The sequence below is a fragment of the Sus scrofa genome, chromosome 9 (assembly GCF_000003025.6).
Source record: "Sus scrofa isolate TJ Tabasco breed Duroc chromosome 9, Sscrofa11.1, whole genome shotgun sequence".
Taxonomy (NCBI): domain Eukaryota; kingdom Metazoa; phylum Chordata; class Mammalia; order Artiodactyla; family Suidae; genus Sus; species Sus scrofa.
The window spans coordinates 71,067,180-71,086,762 of NC_010451.4; the positions used below are offsets into that span (position 1 = coordinate 71,067,180).

The window sequence follows — 19,583 nt, forward strand, 5'->3', positions numbered from 1 at the left end:
CTATTCATCTGTTGATGGACCCTGAGATTGTTGCCATATCTTGGCTGTTGTAAATAATGCTGCTGCAAACATTGGGGTGCATGTCTGTTTTCCAGTAGATGTTTTCATTTTCTTCTAACATATACCCAGGAGTGGAAATGCAGGATCATGGGGTAGTTATATTTTCATTTTTTTTTTTGAGAAACCCTCATAATGTTTGCTATAGTGGCTGTACCAATTTACGTTTTCACCAAGAGCATCCTAGGTTCTCTTTTCTTTTTTCTTTTTATTACTCAATGAATTTATTACATTTATAGTTGTACAGTGATCATCACAATCCAATTTTATAGGATTTCCATCCCATACCCCCAGCACATCCCCCTTCCCCTCAAACTGTCTCCTTTGGAAACCATAAGTTTTTCAAAGTCAGTATCTGTTCTGCAAAGAAGTTCATTGTGTCCTTTTTCTAGGTTCTCTTTTCTCTACATCCTTATCAGCATTCATTATTTGTAGAGTTTTTGCTGATGGGCATTCTGACAAGTGGGAAGTGATATCTCATTATGGTTTTGGTTTGTATTTTTCTATTGATTAGTGTAATGAACATATTTTCAAGTGCCTGTTGGCCATCTATATATCTTCCTTAGAAAAATGTCTATTCAAGTCTTCTGCTGATTTTTAATCAGTTTGTTTGCTTTTTTTTATTTATGCTGGGTTGTATAAACCGTTTATGTATTTTGGATGTTAACTTCGTATCAGTCATATCATTTCCAAATATCTCCTCCATTCTGTAGGTTGCCAGTTTGTTTTGTTGATGGCTTCCTTTCCTGTGCAAAAGCTTGTAACTTTATTTAGGTCCCATTTGTTTATTTTTGTTCTTGTTTGCTTTCCCTATGACAATTGATCCAAAAAATACTTCTATGATTTATGTTACAGAGTGTTCTGCCTATGTTCTCTTCTACAATTTTTAGGGTTTTAAGCTTTACATTTAGGTCTTTAATCCATTGTGAATTTTTTTATATGGTTCTAATTTCATTCTTTTACGTGTAGCTGTCCACTTTTCCTAGCACCATTTGATAAAGAGGCCGTCTTTTCCCCATTGTATATTCTTGCCTCCTTTGTCATAGATTATTGCAAACTGAGACTCCAGTTCTTTAATAATCTTAGTTTCAGTCAGTTTGGTCAAAAAGACTGAAATTAAAGTATTGGATAAATATTCTGGTGGAGATGCAAATGTATTAATATTAGTCAGGAAAGATCTTTAAATATATTTTAAAAGACAACTGTATTTTTTTCTCATTGACAACTTTTTTTTTTTGTCTTTTTTCCATTTATTGGGCCACTCTCGTGGCATATGGAGGTTCCCAGGCTAGGGGTCCAATCGGAGCTGCAGCCACCGGTCTACACCAGAGCCACAGCAACACGGGATCTGAGCCACATCTGCAACCTACACCACAGCTACGGCAACGCCAGATCTCCAACCCACTGAGCAAGGCCAGGGATCGAACCCACAACCTCATGGTTCCTAGTTGGATCCGTTAACCACTGTGCCACGACGGGAACTCCTGGCAACTTATTTATAAAGATTCAAAATACAAAAGAAATCCCCAAACACCATAAGTGCATGAGTTTATTATTATTACAAATTCAATTTCACTGCTAGTGAATGGTCTGTTCAGATTGTCTCTTTCTTTCATTCAGTATTGGAAGGATATATGTTTCTACAAATTTGTTCATTTCTTCTATATTGTCCAATTTATTGGTGTGTAACTATTTGTATGCAGTGTCCTTTTATAGTTTTCTGCATCTCTGCAATATTATTATTTCTCCTTTTATTTCTTATTTTGTTTATTTGAATCCTCTTTCTTTTTTTCTTGATGAGCTTTCCAAAGGTTTATCACTTTTGTTTATCCTTTTTGTTGTTTTTGTTTTGTTTTCTATTTTATTTCCTTTCTGATCTTTTCTAGTTCCTTTAGATGGTAGATGATGCTGTTTATTTGAGATTTTTCTTATTTCTTGAGATAAACCTGTATCTCTATAAATTTATCTCTTAGAATGGCTTTTGCTGCATCCCATAGATTTTGCAAAGTTGTATCTCCATTTTCACTTATTTTGAGGTATCTTCTGATTTCCTCTTTGATTTCATTCCTGGCCTATAGGTTTTTAGTAGCATATTGTTTAGTTTCCATGTGTTTGTGTCTTTTTTTTCACTTTTCTTCTTGTAATTGATTTCTAGTTTCATACTGTTGTGGTTAGAAAAAAATTTCTTGATACAATTTCTATTCTCTCTCTTAAAAAAATTGTTGAAGTATAGTTGATTTACAATGTCATGTTACTTTCTACTGTATAGTAAGGTGATTCAGTTATACACATACATATATCCATTCCCATGTGGCTTATCACAGACTATTGAGTAGATTTCCCTGTGTTGTATAACAGGTCTCTGTTGACCATCCATCTCATATACAATAGTGTGCATATTCCAATCCCAAACCCCGAATTCACCACCCCCCATTCTTCCCCTTTGGTAACCATAAGTTTGTTTTCAAAGTCTGTGAGTCTGTTTCTGTTTTGTAAATAAGTTCATTTATATCTTTTATTTTTTAGATTCCACGTATAAGTGATATCATAAGATATTTGTCTTTGTCTGACATAAAGCACTCAGTATGAAAATCTCTAGGTTCATCCATGTTGCTGCAAATGGCATTATTTCATTCTTTTTATGGCTGAGTAATATTCCATTGAATATCTCTTAAATTTGTTGGAATTTGTTTTATGACCTAGCATGTAGTCTATTCTGGAGAATATTCCATGTGCATTTGAAAATAATGTGTATCCTACTGTTTTTAGATGGAATGTCCTGTAGATAGTTGTTAAGTCCAACTCATCCAATGTGTCATTTAGGACCACTGTTTCCTTATTGATTTTCTTTCTGGATGATCTGTCCATTGATGTAAGTAGGGTCTTAAAGTTGCCTAAGGGTCTTAAAGTTGCTTCTCTTGGAAGCAGCATCTAGATGGATCTTTTTTTTGTTGTTGTTAATTCAACAATTTTTTTGTTGTTGTTAATTCAATCATACACCCTATGCCCTTTCTGTTGTTTTTTTAATTGAAACACATTCCACTGTCTTCCCATTTGGTTAATTTTCTCTGTTTCTTTGAAATTGGGTGATGTATTGTGGTCTAGAAAGGGTATCCTTATGTGGGATCATCCTTATACAGTCTGTGTGTACCCACTGGCTTTGGTGAGAGAGCTGGAGCTGATCTGAGCATGACTCATGTTTTTGCCACGGTGTGCTGGCAGCTATCACACCTTGGTAGGAGGCAGAACTAGATGTGGAAGGGCTAGAGCCAGAGCTAGGTATGAGCTGGGGCTTTCTTTATTTTCAGTGGTCAGCCTCTATACTGGGGGCAAGGTCAAGTTCCAAGGTGCTGGAACAGAGGCCCTGATGGTTGGGCCCAAGCTGGGTCAGTTCCCTCTGACTGTGTGTTTTCCACTCTCTCACCATTAGCACCCTTGCCTCAGAAGGGACTAGTGCCAGATTAAGGGGGGCTGGCTAGAGCAGATGCTTGGCATGGATCTGGGTGTGGTCTGTGGCAGCCCCTGCTCCAGTCAGCAAACTGGACTCTTTCTGGTTTACTGTCCCCTAGGTGCCAGCAGTGTCCACTTTTATCTCCATTAGATATTGTTTTGTATCTGAGCTAGCTGGCTCCGAGGTGGAGCCAGCTAGCTCAGACACAACCGTCCATCACAACCATGGCAGCCCTCACTCTAGAGTGGAGCTGCCTTGCAAACCAAGTTGGACCACAAGGAATGCTCAGCTCAGGCTGGGGCACGTGCCAAGGTGTTATGGCCAGAGTTCAGTGGTTAACTGGCCAGAGTACAGTGCACTTTCCGTTTGCTTTGTCCACCTTGTTTAGGGAGTAAGTAAGCGTGCATGCACTCTTCACAAGTAGAGTCTAGGAATCTTATAGCCCTCTGTGAGTCCCACTGGTTTTCTAACCAGCTGAAGGGAATCATCTTTATTCTTGCTGTTGGGCCCCAGGACTGGGGTGCCCAATATGTGCCTCAAATAGTGCACTCTTCAAGGAGGCTCTCCCTCCTCTTCTGAGTCTCCTTCTAAGGGCACAGGTCCTGACCTGATGGCTTGTCTTATCTTCTTCTTGATTCCATATGGATCTTTCTTAAAGGTTGCACAAGAGTCTTTCTGCAAGTTTCCAGTTAGTTATCAGTGAGAGTTGCTCCACATGTAGATGTATATTTGATGTGTTTGTTGGGGAAGGTGAGTTCCATGTCTTCCTGCTCCTCCGTCTTGATGTTAATCTCCCTCAAATCTGAAATAAAAACAACTTTTGTTAAAACCCATCTACCTAGAACACTGATTTTGAAACTAATTATTACTAAAATTAATTATTTGTGGAGTTCCCGTTGTGGCTCAGTGGTTAATGAATTCGACTAGGAACCATGAGGTTGCAGGTTTGATCCCTGGCCTTGCTCAGTGGGTTAAGGATCCAGCGTTGCTGTGAGCTGTAGTGTAGGATGCAGACATGGCTTGGATCCCACATTGCTGTGGCTCTGGTGTAGGCCAGTGGCTACAGCTCCGATTGGACCCCTAGCCTGGGATCCTCCATATGCTGTGGGAACGGCCCTAGAAAAGGCAAAAAGACAAAAAAATTAAAAAAAAAATAAATAAAATTATTTTTATTATATAAAGTAGTCTTTGTTTTTAGTCGTTTTTGACTCTATATACTATTGATTTTTAATTTGGATAAAAACTATGGGGTATAACAGAGAAGAGATTTCTGCTATGTGTCACTTTTTAAATTCAAAACATTGTTCATATACAACTAGGGCTGCTATTATGAAGTGAGTCCATTGTCTTTAACCTCTAGAGGGTCTGAGATAAGTTAAACATTTAAGGGATTGCTCACCTAAATTGGAAGAGTGTCTCAATATGTTTGTGATTTTGTTTAGGATATTTTCAGGAAACAAAGCCAATTAAAAAATCTGAGAGACTTTCTGAATGTTAGAGAGATCTATTAAAAGCACTAGGTTATCTGAACATCCAAGCCTTAGGAAGGTGAGAGCAAGGTCAATTCGGGGAACTTCATCTGCAGGAGAGTGGCCATTCTGGCTACTTCTCTGCCATTAATGTGACTTATTTAACCTACATATGGTAGTTTCTTTCCATCCTGTTCCCAGGAGACTTGGTCTCCAACCTTTCAGCTGAAGTATCTGATTGGCTCTCTGCCTGTATGATGAATTGGGTGTTCCTCTTGGGTTAGGTGCAGGCTTCTATAGTCTGGGAGGCAAGGTCTTCTGATAAGCTGGACTGTCTTGCCAGATAGAAACTGTGAGCATGGCAGGTAGGAGAGGAAAATGACCATAGTAGATGGCTGATATATTAAATAAGAGCTTAACAAATAAACTCATTAAGGGAGCTATCCTATCTGGCAAAATATTTATATTCATGGAAGACTTTATAGAAAAGATCACATTTGAATTAGATCGTAGAGGTTGAGCTGGACTTACATGTCAAGAGCAAACAGATGGGGGGGTAGTTCTAGGTAGTAGAGCAATTTGAGCCAACTTGTGTAGGGTTATGCTTGGCCTCAGTGTAGCTGCCCTGAGTCACCTGAGCAGCCTGAGCCAGTGCCTGGCCTCCAACTGATTGAAACAGAGTCTCTGGGATTTGTATTCAGATCATTTGCATTTTTAAAAAGTTTCCTGAATGATTTTGATGCAAAGAGAGGTTTGAGCCCTAGATAGCTAGAGAGGACAATGCATTATGAGTGTTTGAAATGGGGTTGGGAAAGGATGTTAGAATAGGAATGTGGAGACTTTAGTATCAGGCTAAGGAGTGCGTGAGGTGGAGTCAGTGAGGTTTATGTTTTGTTGGTTTCCACCATTTTCTGAGCCTAGTATAGTTGCATCTATTTGGAGTCCTCCTGGGCAGTAGTCAGAGAAGGAAAAGGAAAGTGATGGTGTCTCGGGATGTGTGGCACAGCCCTGTATGAATATTGTTTATTCATTGTTTCTCCTCAATAGATGCAGATGTTTTAATTCCAGATTAGTTTTCTAAGCAGAATATATTGGAGTTTTTGTAACTCGTCTTTCTTCTCTCTTTAGGGGAGTTGGCTGTATCTTTGTTGAAATGATCCAAGGAGTCGCTGCTTTTCCAGGAATGAAAGACATTCAGGATCAACTTGAACGAATATTTCTGGTAAGTTCTTTACAGAATGTTTCTGAGAAAAGTCCGTTTCAAGTGCATCCTTTAGTGACAAATCTTACAGTGGTAGTGAAAAATAATTTCAAACAAATGTGTTGGCTGTCACATTTAATTCTAACATATTTTGGACCTTTGCAAAAGCAGGAAATTAGTGAATGATTTCTAAACTACTGCAAATGTTAATATGCCAAAATGGTAAGAAAGGATAGAATATAGAAGAGTGGGTTAAAAATGAGGGCTCTGACAGAAAAATTTGAAATAATTTATATAGATATCTCCTCCTTTAAATAGGTGTATCTTAACTCCCTCCCACCCCCACCCACTTAAATGTGAGCTTGGATTAGTAACTTTTTTTTTTTCCAAAAAGTAGAGCATGGGAAGAGAAGGGAGAATAGTCACTTCAGAATGGAGAAATCAGGCAAACTGTACCTCAGCCCGGTGTTCAAGGTTAAGATCATCTAAGCTAATTTGTGTGGGTAGCCCATACCCTTCATATAATGTGTTGACTAGGGCACTTCCCCTCTGTGGTCTCCCTTCCCAAACCAAAGACATCACACCAACCCAAACTGAGGAAGAACATTCTACAAAATACTGGACTAGTGTTCTCAAAACTGTCAAGGTCATGAAAACCAAGGCAAGTCCGAGAAACTGTCTCAGCCCAGAGGAGGGGAAGGGGCATGACAGCTCAGTGCAGTGTGTGTGGTGTTCTGTGTGGAATCCTGGGACAGAAAAAAGAACTGGGAAAAACTAGTGAAACACAAGTGAAGGGTGCTATTTAGTTAATATTGGCAACCAATGTGTGCTCCTTAGATGGGATGGCTGTTCCCTATGGTGTAAGATTTTAACAATCGGGGAGACTGGTGAGGGCTATAGAGGAACTCTCTGTACTGCTCATTTCAACCTTTCTATAAATCTATTGTAAAATTTTTAATTTCTTTTTTTAATTTTATATTATAGTTGATTTACAGTGTTCTGTCAATTCCTGCTATACAGCAAAGTGACCCAGTTATACATATATATATATACACACACACATTCTTTTTCTCACATTATCTTCCATAATGTTCCATCACAAGTGATTGGATATAGTTCTCTGTATACAACAGGATCTCATTGCTTATCCACTCCATTACTTTTTATTTTTTTTAATCTGCAAAAATAAAATGTGTTCTGTCACCAGATAACCTGGGTGTGTCATAGGCTCTGTCACTTAGCTGTGCTTAGCTCTCTGAATTTTAGTTTTATCATGGGTAAAATAAGGGTAATAACACCTACTTCATAGGTGGTTTTGAGGAATAATTGTCTTAATTATATAAAGTACTTTTAGAACTATGTCTGAGACATAATAATTACCCTATAGATATGTTGTTATTTTTATCAAATCATTTTTATACCAAGTGTTTTTATTGAGTGGAACTTCTGCATTAGCTAATATTGATATAAACTTATTTGAAACATGGAATAAGAACTAGACAAATGAAGTTTTTTCCTTCAAAGGAGTCAGGATATACATTGTAGCAGTTAACCATGTCATCATACTTTTCTTTAATAAATCTCCTATATGAAATCACTGGAATGCATTTTCATACGGACCTTGTCAAGAGATGCACTCATTGGATTATGCAAGTACAGCCTTACAATGTAGCTTTCACATTAAGTAAAAGGACTGCTGGAGGGTAGTGTGGCAATGTGAATTGAGACTCCATCACTGCTGCGTTCACCTTGATGTCGGCATTAAAATGATAAGAAAGGGAGAGTAGAAACTAGAAAATCATAGAACACATGGTTCCTCCTCAGTCTCGTCTGTCCCAGCATCCACGTGTGCTCGCACAGGTGGACAAACAGCAGAGTCCCTAATACTTTGCTTTCTTCAAAGTGTTGTCCTCTTGGTCTCTTCTCCCAGAGGCTGTCTGTGTCCACTTCCTTCCAGTTTTACCTGATTACTATTGCCCATCAATTCCCACCCACAATGTTAAAATGGTATCTTGTGATTATAATAATGCATGTTTATACTAGAATATTCCCATGTCAAAAAGTATAAAAGTTGAAAAACCACTTTGTCCTACTCCCCAGAGAAAATTACCTTCAGTATTTCAGTAGATAGCCTCCATTTCTACACATGTTGAAAAACTTAAGTTGTTATCTTGTATACTGTTTTGTAACTTTCTCTTTTCACTTGAAAATATTTATTTAACAACAGTAAGTACCTCTCATTGAAAAAATAAATCCAGAAATTTATCATCATTCTTAATGATAGGTGTTTCATTGTATGGATATAATTTGTTTAATCAGCTCCATGTTGATAGCTTATTTATAGTTTTCAACTATTATAAAGTTCTGCCAGAAACATTCTTTGCACAGTTATCCTATTAGTTAAGAATTATTAGAATTGAAAGCTTGTAATTGAATACAATTTAATTTTCATAAATCTATTGACTGTTCTTATACATCCTTCTCTTCATCTAAACTCCTGAAACACTTCCTTCTCCCTGTTCCCGTGAAACTCACTGATTTCATTGAGATTGCATTGAGCCTATGGATTATACTACAAAGAAATGATATAAAATTGAGCTTTTCCATCCAAGAATAAGTAACATCTCTTTATTCATATTTCGTGGCCCTTAGCACCAATGTAATATAGACATATTTTCTTTTCCTTTTTTTCTAATCAAGCTTTTATTTTCATTTGATTATTTTAAATAACTTTAAACAGTTATTTTCTCAAAAAAAACCAATAAACTTGTTCACCTATTGTGTCATTGAAAAAGGTGATAGGAGAGGAAATTTTAATGGGCTATAGTTTGCATCATATAGGTTTTTATGTCAAAACACCTTTAAACATTTGTCTTTTTAATTTATTTAAAGCTTAAGTATAATAATAATAATACTGCCACTTAAATATATTCTGATAATATAAGTTTTCTTAAACTTTAGAGTCCTCTTAACTATTCTATCTGATAGCTAACTATAATGCTTATATAACCTTGTCAAATTACTGATTTTTTATGCTAAAATAATTAATTTACTATATTTGAAATCATAAAACTTCAAAAGTAAATTATATAGAAAGAAATATACCTACGTATGCGCTGTTTAAGGATGAATTTAAAAGAAAAAGAATTGCTTATATAAATGAGGTGCATTCTATAGCAACAGTACCAAAAAATATTGTGTCATGAAGGCGTAGTTTATTGATATAGCTTAGGCAAAGTTTTACTTTTCAGTATTATTTTTATAATGTAAAGATAGAACCTATGCGAAATAGTGTAAGCAATGTCCAATAGGTACTGTCTTGTTGGATTGCTTCTTGTATGGAGATTTTGCTGTTATTTCTCAATTTTATGGCACTTATTTCCTAATTTTATGGGTATTCAGAGACCTTTGAGCTATGACTAGACTTTTAATAAATCAAAGAAATAAATCACTGTAAATCTTCTGTGGGAATGTTGATACACTAAGCTACTGTTTGCTCTTGTTAGAGCATAGAGATCCTTAAATGCAGATAAGCATCATGATTAATGGTAATAACTCCTTCATTTACTGTAGGTTTTTTGTTTTGTTTTGTTTGTGTTTTTTTTTTTTTACATGCAGAATGATTTTTACAAGTAAAATATCCTTTGGTAATTAGGAGATGAAGATCCTCATATATAAAATTAAATAATGTATGTTTTACCCTGAAGAATTAGACATGACCAAAAAAGAGAGGTATCTACAAACTTCTCTTGAAAGTAAATGTTACCATCTTAAATATTTTATTTCCTCTACTGAATTGTTCAAATTTGCCAATGTTAACTAAATGACACATTCAACCAGCAGGCTCTCCCAGTAGTTGTGCAATCATTGGAAGAAGAAATTTTACTAACCCAGTATAATTGAATCACTGGGAAAAAATGCTTTTCCTTGGTGACCCTTTAGGTCTAGTCTGAAGAGGAATGACGTTTAAATGTGATTAAGTCCATTTTCACAGGCTTCTCATGTAAACTGCCAGAGACTCTTTCTAAAGTAGCAGTTGTGTATCTGGCCTCTGGTAAAGCATTGCCAAGGAGATAATCAACTTTGAAAAATCATGAAACACGGGATTGTTTGGTTTGTTTTGTGTTTAAATACAGGGATTAAGGCCATTCATTCGCCTATGAACTGTATAGAAAGGTGGTTAATAACTTTGAAGCACAAAATTAATAGCTTGTTATCTAAGATAATTAATATAATTAACTCCCACATACTGAGTCTTTATATGGAAAGCAACAAAGATCAGTCAGTGGAGCCTTTCTATTTTTCTTTTAAAGGTTTTCTTTTCCTTACTTTTTCTTTTTCCTTCCTTGGTGGAAAGGAGCAGTTCACATTTTTAACAAGTCCATCATTTCTGCAATGTAATAACTGTGTTGATATATGTAAGGTGAACTGGCTATGCTGCAGTCTTCGATTTCACTATTAAATCGTTTTCCTTGAGATTGTGATGCTCATAGACAAAAAGGGAAGACAAGTGATGGAATTTCGTCAAATTATATTCAAGACATTTTGAGTTTCCAGGTAAATAGGCACCTTCTCTAAGCAGTAACTCTGCTCTTAAGGGAAAAGAGTGATTTATTTTCATTTCTGAAGCATTATCCATTTTTCAGTGTGGCATGATGTATTCTATTCACCTCTGTTAGCTGCAAAAATAAGTTGTAGCTGTATTCATCCAGGTGAATATATATTCAGCGTGACAAAATCAGAACTAATAAAAAATTTGTATTCTAATCACACTTTTCTGAATTGAAAAGGAAATCTACGTGACGGAACCCTGGGAGCATTCTCCTGTCACTTCTCAACAGCTGGACAAATGGCAGAGAGTGCTTGCACAGCTGTCTGAGACCTTTGCCAGATGCTTTTGGGTTTATGTGGCTCATGGCTCAGTGTGCAGCATCTCAGATAGAGAGGCTGGCATGATTGTGTGTGGAGGACTCATCCTAGTTCTCCCTGCCTTTGAATGTTGATTAACCACAAGGGGCCCTCCTTTCCCTGTCTCCTGGGTCTTCTGGCTTGTGATGGAATTTTTATCCACCAGTTATTTCTTAACATGTACATTATTTGATTGGTACAGCTGTTAAAATGTTTCTCTTCTTAATATACGTCATTCAGAATTTAAAAGAAGGTGTGTGTGAGAGAGAGAGAGAGAGACAGAGAGAAAAAAGAGCCACTTGCAACTTTAAAATCTGCTGCTCAGCCTGGCTCTTGAGTTAGATCCCTCCTTAAACCCCTGTGTTTTACAGTGAACTGACTTTAGTGGTGTAACCTGTAGACTTCGTTCTGGTCCTTGTCTCCCCATCCTGGCTCTCTTTCCAGGGTCCTAATGCAAACCATTGCTCTGAGGTTTCATGATTGGCTAGAACAGCCACATAGACTGTCAAAGAAACCACCACCTCCTTTGATGGTTGTTACCATCCAGTTGGATACAGCAGCCACATTATTAGGATGAACAATTGCTGTCATAGATTTTTATCTTCATTCCCATTATTGGGCTGCTTGAGCTGATTTCCACCATATTTCTTCAAGACTCAGCACTGGGTACAGTGGAGATGGACAGGGATTGTGTGCCATGGTGTGTGCCCTGGACAAAACAAGGATAATAAAGATAGGAAGGCGAGATATACCTTTAAGAACTACGGAGTTCCCTTCATGGCTCAGTGGTTAATGAATCCAACTAGGAACCATGAGTTTGCAGGTTTGATCCCTGGCCTTGCTCAGTGGATTAAGGATCCAGCGTTGCCGTGAGCTGTGTTTTAGGTCACAGATTCGGCTTGGATCTGGCATTGTTGTGGCTTTGGCATAGGCTGATGGCTACAGCTCCTCGGATTAGACCCCTAGCCTGGGAACCTCCGCATGCTGCGGATGTGGCACTAGAAAAGACAGAAAGACAAAAAAAAAATAAATAAAGAATGAGTCATGAAGAATTGCTGAGCAATTGATCAGCAGATGAGAGATTCATTAATAGTAGGAGATCTTGTATGAGTTTAAAATAGTGGACGTTAAGAGTTAAATATTGAATTCTAATTCTAGATTTTTTTTTTTTCCCCTGAACACACCATGTTTTCTAATTGGATTGTAGTTTCTGTATCTGGCAAGGGAGGAGTTGAACTAAATGATTTCAATGATGTCTTGCAGCTGTAACCTTTTTAATTCTAAAAATGCATGCCATTACAGGATTATACATAAGGGCTGTGGGTGTTCAAAGGGAAAATTGCTAAGAACATTTTTGTTAATCATTGGAGAAAGTATAAGATTTGAAGTGGAGTAAGGGAGATGGAGGACATGGGGCAATGATACAGGAGTGGAGGCAGGAGGAGTCTGTCTTGTGTGTGTGGAAGCTAAGACTGGATGTTGAAGACTGGACTTTGATAGATTGAGGACTTTTAAATTTTATTTTCTCTGTAATTAATAAGGAGACAATACAGTTTTTAACAAAAGAATAATAGTTAAAAGTAAAACTAATGTAATATGATATAATGATAAACTCAACTATATAAAGTCTGACACAAGTAGAGGACTAAACAACACATATGGGAGTGAAGAATACTGAAAATAATAAGCAACACCTTTTTTTTTGGCTGCGCTCATGTCATGCACAAATTCCTGGGCCAGGGATCGAACCTGTGCCACAGCAGGAACCCAAGCCACAGCAGTAACAATGCCAGATATTTTAACAGCTAGGCCACTAGGAAACTTTAAAGCAACATTTTTTTAAAGTCAATTTTAGAAAATTGAAATGAGGGAGATGGGCTGTAATACTACCCCCCACCCCGCGGAAAAATGAATCTTTTAATTTGTACATGTTTTTTTCAAGCCTCATCAGTAGGCATAGTTATTTACATGGTGGCAAATCTTTTTCAGAGTGTTAAGCTTATTTAAAAATAAAGTAGTTAGAAAGATTTTAAAGCATTAGGAAAATGAATAAACACCACCATTTAGAGATAACCAGGGTTAAATAGGTATTTTCTTTTCTAGATTCCACAGTTAGTTTAATAACAATTGTATGGTTTTTGTATCTAGTTTCTCTTTATTTTCACATTAAATAGGGAGCCATTTCCAAGCCATTAATATATGCTTGAAAATATTATTTTAATTATGCTATAATATTCTATTAGTGTGCCCAAATGTAGTAACACATTACCCTATTGCTAGGTAATTTGCTTGCGGTTTTTATGCTACAGTAAGCATCACATATTTTCATCCCATTCAATTATTCTTCCAACAAGAATTATTAGGCATCTGTTCTGCACCAGGCACTGTGCCTATAAGCAGTGCTCACCTCAAAAGTACTGTCAGCTGGGCTCCATTTAAATAGCTTCCAGAAAGTCAGATCAGAAGGATGTTGTTGCATAACTGTTGATACATCCTGTATCTAAATGCTATGGAGTGCATGTGTCTTTTTCAAGGAAAGTTTCGTCCAGATAAATGCTTTGGAATGGATAAGCAATGAGACCCTGCTGTGTAGCACTGGGAACTATGTCTAGTCACTCTTATGATGGAGCATAATGTGAGAAAAAAGAATGTATATATGTTTGTGTGGCTGGGTCACCTTGCTGTACAGTAGAAAATTGACAGAACACTGTAAACCAGCTATAATGGAAAAAAATAAAAGTCATTATAAAAAAAATAAATGCTGCGAAAGAGAAAGAAGTCAAAGATAACTTCAGAGTTTCAAGTTTGGGTACTTAAGTGATTCATCAAGTCATGGAAAACAGTGGGGATGTTTGAAAAGAAGTGCCAGTGGAGGGAGAGAAGAAGAGAGCTCAAGGTGCTGGACTTGAGGTGATAGCAGGTGACCCCAGGTGGAGCTCTCCCATACACAACTCTTGCTGAACAGCATTAGGAGAAAGGTGAGGGTCAAGGAATCATTGACTTGAACCAGACAATGTTGGATCCCAAACCATATAGTTCTTGAGAAGGTGGAGGAGGAAATGCAGAGGAGCGGTGTCTAGGCCTTAGGGATGCTCGTGGTTGGTGGGGCCAGGGGAGCTAAACCAGCAGAGAATCAGGACAATGACACAAAAGTAAGGGCAACAGCAGATAAGTGGAGGATAAGAAAGGAGAAAATCATCACTCCCTGGAGGGAAATTATAACCAGACTCAGGTCTGTTGAGCTGGTGGGTGAAAAATTATGAGGCTCATGCCCTTCCTTTCTGTGTTTCCCTCAGCGTGTGCCTCACCCTGAGCTCACTGTACTATGAGTGAGACATGGAAGCCTCGACACACAGCCTGCATCTGCATTTCATTAGGGAAGTTTAGACTCTCCATGGTTTTCCGAGGAGACTTATGATTCTCCTCAGAGGCTTGGGGGTGCTGGAGTGAAGGTGAGTGCAGCCTTAAGGTGGGCACGTCCCAGCCCCTCCACTCCTGGCTCTGCTTTCATTAAGATTTTCTATGTGAAATCAGTCTCACAGCTGAAAGAAAGGTTGGAAACCCCTGGGCTAACGGTATCTTAAGGTCCTCCCAGGTCCAGAGTTCTGTGAAAAAAACAGAAGTCAGTGTGGAAGCAAAATGATGAAAAGAGATCCAGTGAAAATGAAGGTGTTAGAGAAATAAAAATGGAGTGATTCACATATGGAGACATTAGATAGATAGTCTTATAAAGAAAGTTCTGTGCTAATAAGCTAATAGAAATTTTGGTAGCAAATTTCTTTAAGGTCGGCAGTTCCCATTATGGCGCAGCAGAAACGAATCTGACTAGTATCCGTGAGGATGCAGGTGTGATCCCTGGCTTCACTCAGTGGGTCGGGGATACAGTGTTTCTATGAGCTCTGGTAGTGCAGGTTGTAGACACAGCTTGGATCCTGAGTGGCCGAGGCTGTGGCTGTTACCAGCAGCTGCAGCTCCGATTCAACGCCTAGCCTGGGAACTTCCATATGCCTTAGGTGAGGCCCTAACAAGAAAACAAAACAAAACAAACTTCTTTAAGGTCATTTGTCTTGAGAAAAAAACAAGGACAGTGGAATACTCCAGGATAAAATAGCTAATCACATTACTTTTTGCAAAAAAAGCTGTTATTTGAAGATTAGCTGGCTGTTACCCAGAGATTTCAGTTGGTCCACATGGTAAAAATATATTACCAAAAATATATTACTTAAAGGTTCTTACATTTACTTTATAATGTTACAGACTTTCTATAAATGGGAGGACATTTTCATTCAATCATTCACTTCCTTGTTAAGTTATTCATTTTTCAACAAATATTTATTATGTGGTTACTATGGGCTAAATGCTCTTCCATGTTCTGGGGAGACAGCAGTGCACAAAACAAAGTCCCTGCTCTCTTGGAACCTGTTTTTCTTTGAGGAAAGATGAGCAGTGAGCCAATAAATATATAATGTGTCTCTTGAGTGCTGCATGAGAGATGCTACATTTCATATGTCGTTCTGGGGAGCTCTTTCTCAGAAGGATCATGACGCTTGTGCATTGAATGATGTTAGTCAAGGCACAGGACATGCAGATACCAGGGGTCAGAGCATTTAGGTGGAGAGAATAGCAGCTTGTTTGTGCTTGAAGATAAGTGTATTAAAATCATAGTTCTCCTGACGGCAGTGGCTCAGGTCACTGCAGAGGCATGGGTTCAATCCCTGGCCTGGCATAGTGGATTAAAGGATCTGCCGTTGCTGCAGTTGTGGCTTGGATTCAGTCCCTGGCCCAAGAACTTCCATATGCCATGGGTTCAACCATAAAATAAAAAATAAAAAAAAAGAAAGAAAAGTTTAAATCAGAGTTCTCAAGCCTGGATTTGATGAACTAAGGATCATTCTTCCTACTGAAGCAAGGGGATTTCTACTACTCTTGTTACTTTGACCAACAATATAGAACACATTTTCTTATAAGAGAAGTCCTTGATTCATGTGGAACATTAAATTCCTATATAGGTTAATATTTAGAGATCTGATTGAGCAAATCTGCAAGAGAGTTTGAAGTATACCGGTTGCGTGTTTCAAGTTGGAATTTTTTTGGAGCAAGAGATTTGGGCTTCCTGATTTAGTTCATCAGAAATGTTGGTGTAGATAAGAGAAGGTGGGAAATGTTTCTGTCTTGGAGAGAGTAGACCGTACTTTAGAGAAGAGAACAGAGTAGGAATATCTAGAGTTCAAAGAGAGACAGGGGGTGCTTTTTTAAAGTCAAAAAAGAAAGTAGAAGAATTTCAAGACGGAAAGCTTGATCAACTGCCCCAAATACTACAGTGAAGTCAGTGGAAGGTCGTGCTGAGAAACTTCTGAGAGAATAGTTCCAAAGGTGTTGGATATTTAAAGTCAGATTACAATGGGTTTAAAGAGTAAGTGTGTAGTAAAAAAAATGGAAACCCTGAGTATAGACAGCCTCCTTGAGAAGTGGCTGAGTAAAGAGGGTCAGATGTCACCTTAAAGGTGTTTTGTTTTGTTTTTCTTTTTCTCTTTTTAGGGCTACACATGTGGCATATGGAAGTTCCCAGGCTAGGGGTTGAATTGGAGCTGTAGCTCCCGGCCTACACCACAGCCACAGCAACCCAGGATCTGAGCTGCATCTGCGACCTACACCACAGCCCATGCCAACACCAGATCCTTAACCCACCTTGTAGGACCAGGGATCGAACCCATGTCCTCAAGGATACTAGTCGAGTTTGTTACTGCTGAGCCACAACAGGAACTCCTAAAGGTGTTTTTTTTTTAAGTTGAGATTTATAAATTTGATTGTGTGTCATAAATATTTTAAAAATAATGACCAGGATGTTTGTAAGGTAGAGGACACCAAAAATAAAAGAAAGCATGTTTGCTGGATTAGTAGACAAGAGGAAATGGGTGGAGGGGATGGTGCTTTGAAAATGTGGATGAAATGATTTTTCTGGAAGATGAGAAAGAAGAGAGGAAAGGAAGGAGAGGCAGATATAGATAAATGGTGCAGAGGAGAAAAAAAGGAATTCAAAGGTGTCCTGATGTGCATGATACTTAAATGAAAAGGACAGTGAGGCTGACAGAGTGAGCTGCATCTGTAGGGCGTTGGGGGCAGGTTGAAGGGAATGAGTAATACTTGCGCAGCAGGTGTAATACCAAGTGGTATTATGATACTTGATAGGACGAGAGAAGGCGGTGGTTCTCTGACCACATTTGCTAATCAGTTGTTGGTCTGAAACATATAATAGGAATAGAAGTGCTCTGTTTCCAATTTCTGTGATTTGTAATGGTTCCTTTCCTATTAACACAAGATTGCTTTTAGGCAAATCCACCCTAGCAGTAAATGTTTCCCTATTGTAGTAGTTTTTGCCAAAGACTTTTCTGGAGGCAGTGGTTCACATCTGTGGTCTAACAGTCTTAAATGTTTTGAAAATGTTTTAATATAATATAGCCCTCTTTTATGTTACCATTTTATTTATACATGACTTTATTGTCAGTATGTGATTACTTCCTGGCTGTTGAAGTTATCTCATGTTATGTAACCATCGCAAAACTCTGGGTGAAGTCCACGGCAGTCGTATTTTATAATTATCAGTCATGGTTTCGGGGTAATACATTCAGTAAAGAGTGGGCCGAGCAGTTCTGGACTTACAGGTCTCTCATATGGTTTCAGAAATATGGCTGTAGACAGATAGTGGCTGGAGCAGAAACCATCAGAAGCTGGAGCAGTTGGGGAACCAGCCACATACCCCTCCCTTCATCAACTTGAGGCCCTATGTGGGTTCTCTCCATGTGGGCTCGTTTGAGCTTCCTCATGGGATGGTGGTTGGTTTCCAAGAGTGGGTGAGTTAAGAGGAAAGAGAAACTCCCTGGTTCCTCTTAACTTAGCTTCAGAAGTGGCTCTGTCAGTCACAGCAGTTACAAACCCTCACCCAGAGTCAAGGAGAGGGGACACAGACCCCAGTTCTAGATGGAAAGAGTGTCAAGAATGCCAGAGTCTAGAGTTGCCCTTGTGGCTCAGTGGGTTAGGAACCCGACTGGTATTCAGGAGGAGGTGGGTTCGATTCCTGGCCTCTCTCGGTGGATTAAGGATCCAGTGTTCCCATGAGCGGTGGTGTAGGTCACAGACATAGCTTGGATCCCACAGTGCTGTGGCTGTGATGTAGGCCTGTAGCTGCAGCTCCAATTCGATCCCTAGCAAGGGAACTTCCATATGCCGCAGGTGTGGCTCTAAAAAGAAAGAAAAAAAAATTGTCCTGAAGCAATGAGTGTGGTCATTAAAAAAAAAAAAAAAAAAGAATCCTGGAGCCATGTTTTAAAACTGCCACATTGATTGTGTAAATTTCCATTAAGGCATATCACCATTTGGATCTGATAACAGCTTGGTAGGAAAAAAATAATCTAGGAAACAATTTTACCAAGCTTCTAAAATTGTTGTTGTTTATCCCATCTCCTTATAGCCATTGCAGTACTGCTTCCCACGATGAATATGAAAGTGTGAATTGTCACAGAGTGTTATTTCATAGGTCATGAGGTCCCTTGTTTGTTCACTCTCCTTTTCTTCCTTTTTTGACTAGCAAGTTCACAGATGCGTCAGACTAAAGAAAATGGTCACATACTGCCATAGTGTGACACATCTGCGGTGTAGGGAGGAGGTGATGACGCTTCTTAGCAAATTCTCAGAATGTTATCCATAAAACAGATTTTCTTTTTTGCCCACACCCTCTGCATGCAGAAGTTCCAGGGCCAGGGATTGAACCCGTGCCGCAGCTATAGCCAGAGCCACTGCAATGACAAAACTGGATCCTTAACCCGCTGAGCCACCAGGGAATTCCCAAAGTAGATTTCTCTAACTCAAATTCTGCCTGAATTTTTTTTTTCCATTTAGAACATCTTTAATTCCTCAGAACATCACACTTTACCTCCTGTGATGGTTCCAGTGATGCCCAGTGATGGTTCCTGGTATTTATTCCCATGTATAACCCCCTTTCCCTGAGTGTGGGCTGGACCTACAGATTTGCTTCTCGTGAATAGATTGTGACAAGGAATTGGAATGTGACTTCTGAGACCATGTTACCGAAAGAAAGAAGTAGAAATCTCTTACTGTATCCCTGGCTGGCTCTGAGGGAAGCCAGCTGTCATGTTGTAAGCTGCTCTGTGGAGGGTCCCTTTTTTTCCCCCAACTCAATGGATTGTATTACATTTATAGTTGTACAACCATTGTCACAACCCATGTTTTTACAAAATTTCCATCCCAAACCCCCCGCCACCCTTCCCCACATGAAACCTGTCTCCTTTAGTAACCATAAGTTTTTCGAAGTCTGTGAGTTAGTTTCTGTTCTGCAAAGAAGTTTCATTGCATCCTTTTTTCAGATTCCACATATAAGTGAATATGACATTTGTGTCTCACTGTCTGACTAACTTCACTTAGCATAAGGTGGACAGTCCCTTGAGTCAAGTGGCTGACATTTCTAGGCAGCAGCCAGTAA

The 19,583-nt window shown here is 38.6% G+C and overlaps 1 protein-coding gene across 3 annotated transcripts in view; it reads left to right on the forward strand.

Annotated features, from left to right (window-relative positions):
- CDK14 (cyclin dependent kinase 14) overlaps positions 1 to 19,583 on the forward strand; it is a 632,242-nt gene that overhangs the window by 389,168 nt on the left and 223,491 nt on the right. For all 3 annotated transcript variants that reach the window (XM_021102362.1, XM_021102363.1, XM_021102364.1), the window contains one exon: positions 6,106 to 6,199. In XM_021102362.1, coding sequence (XP_020958021.1) covers positions 6,106 to 6,199 — 94 coding nt within the window. The remainder of the gene's footprint in view (positions 1 to 6,105; positions 6,200 to 19,583) is intronic.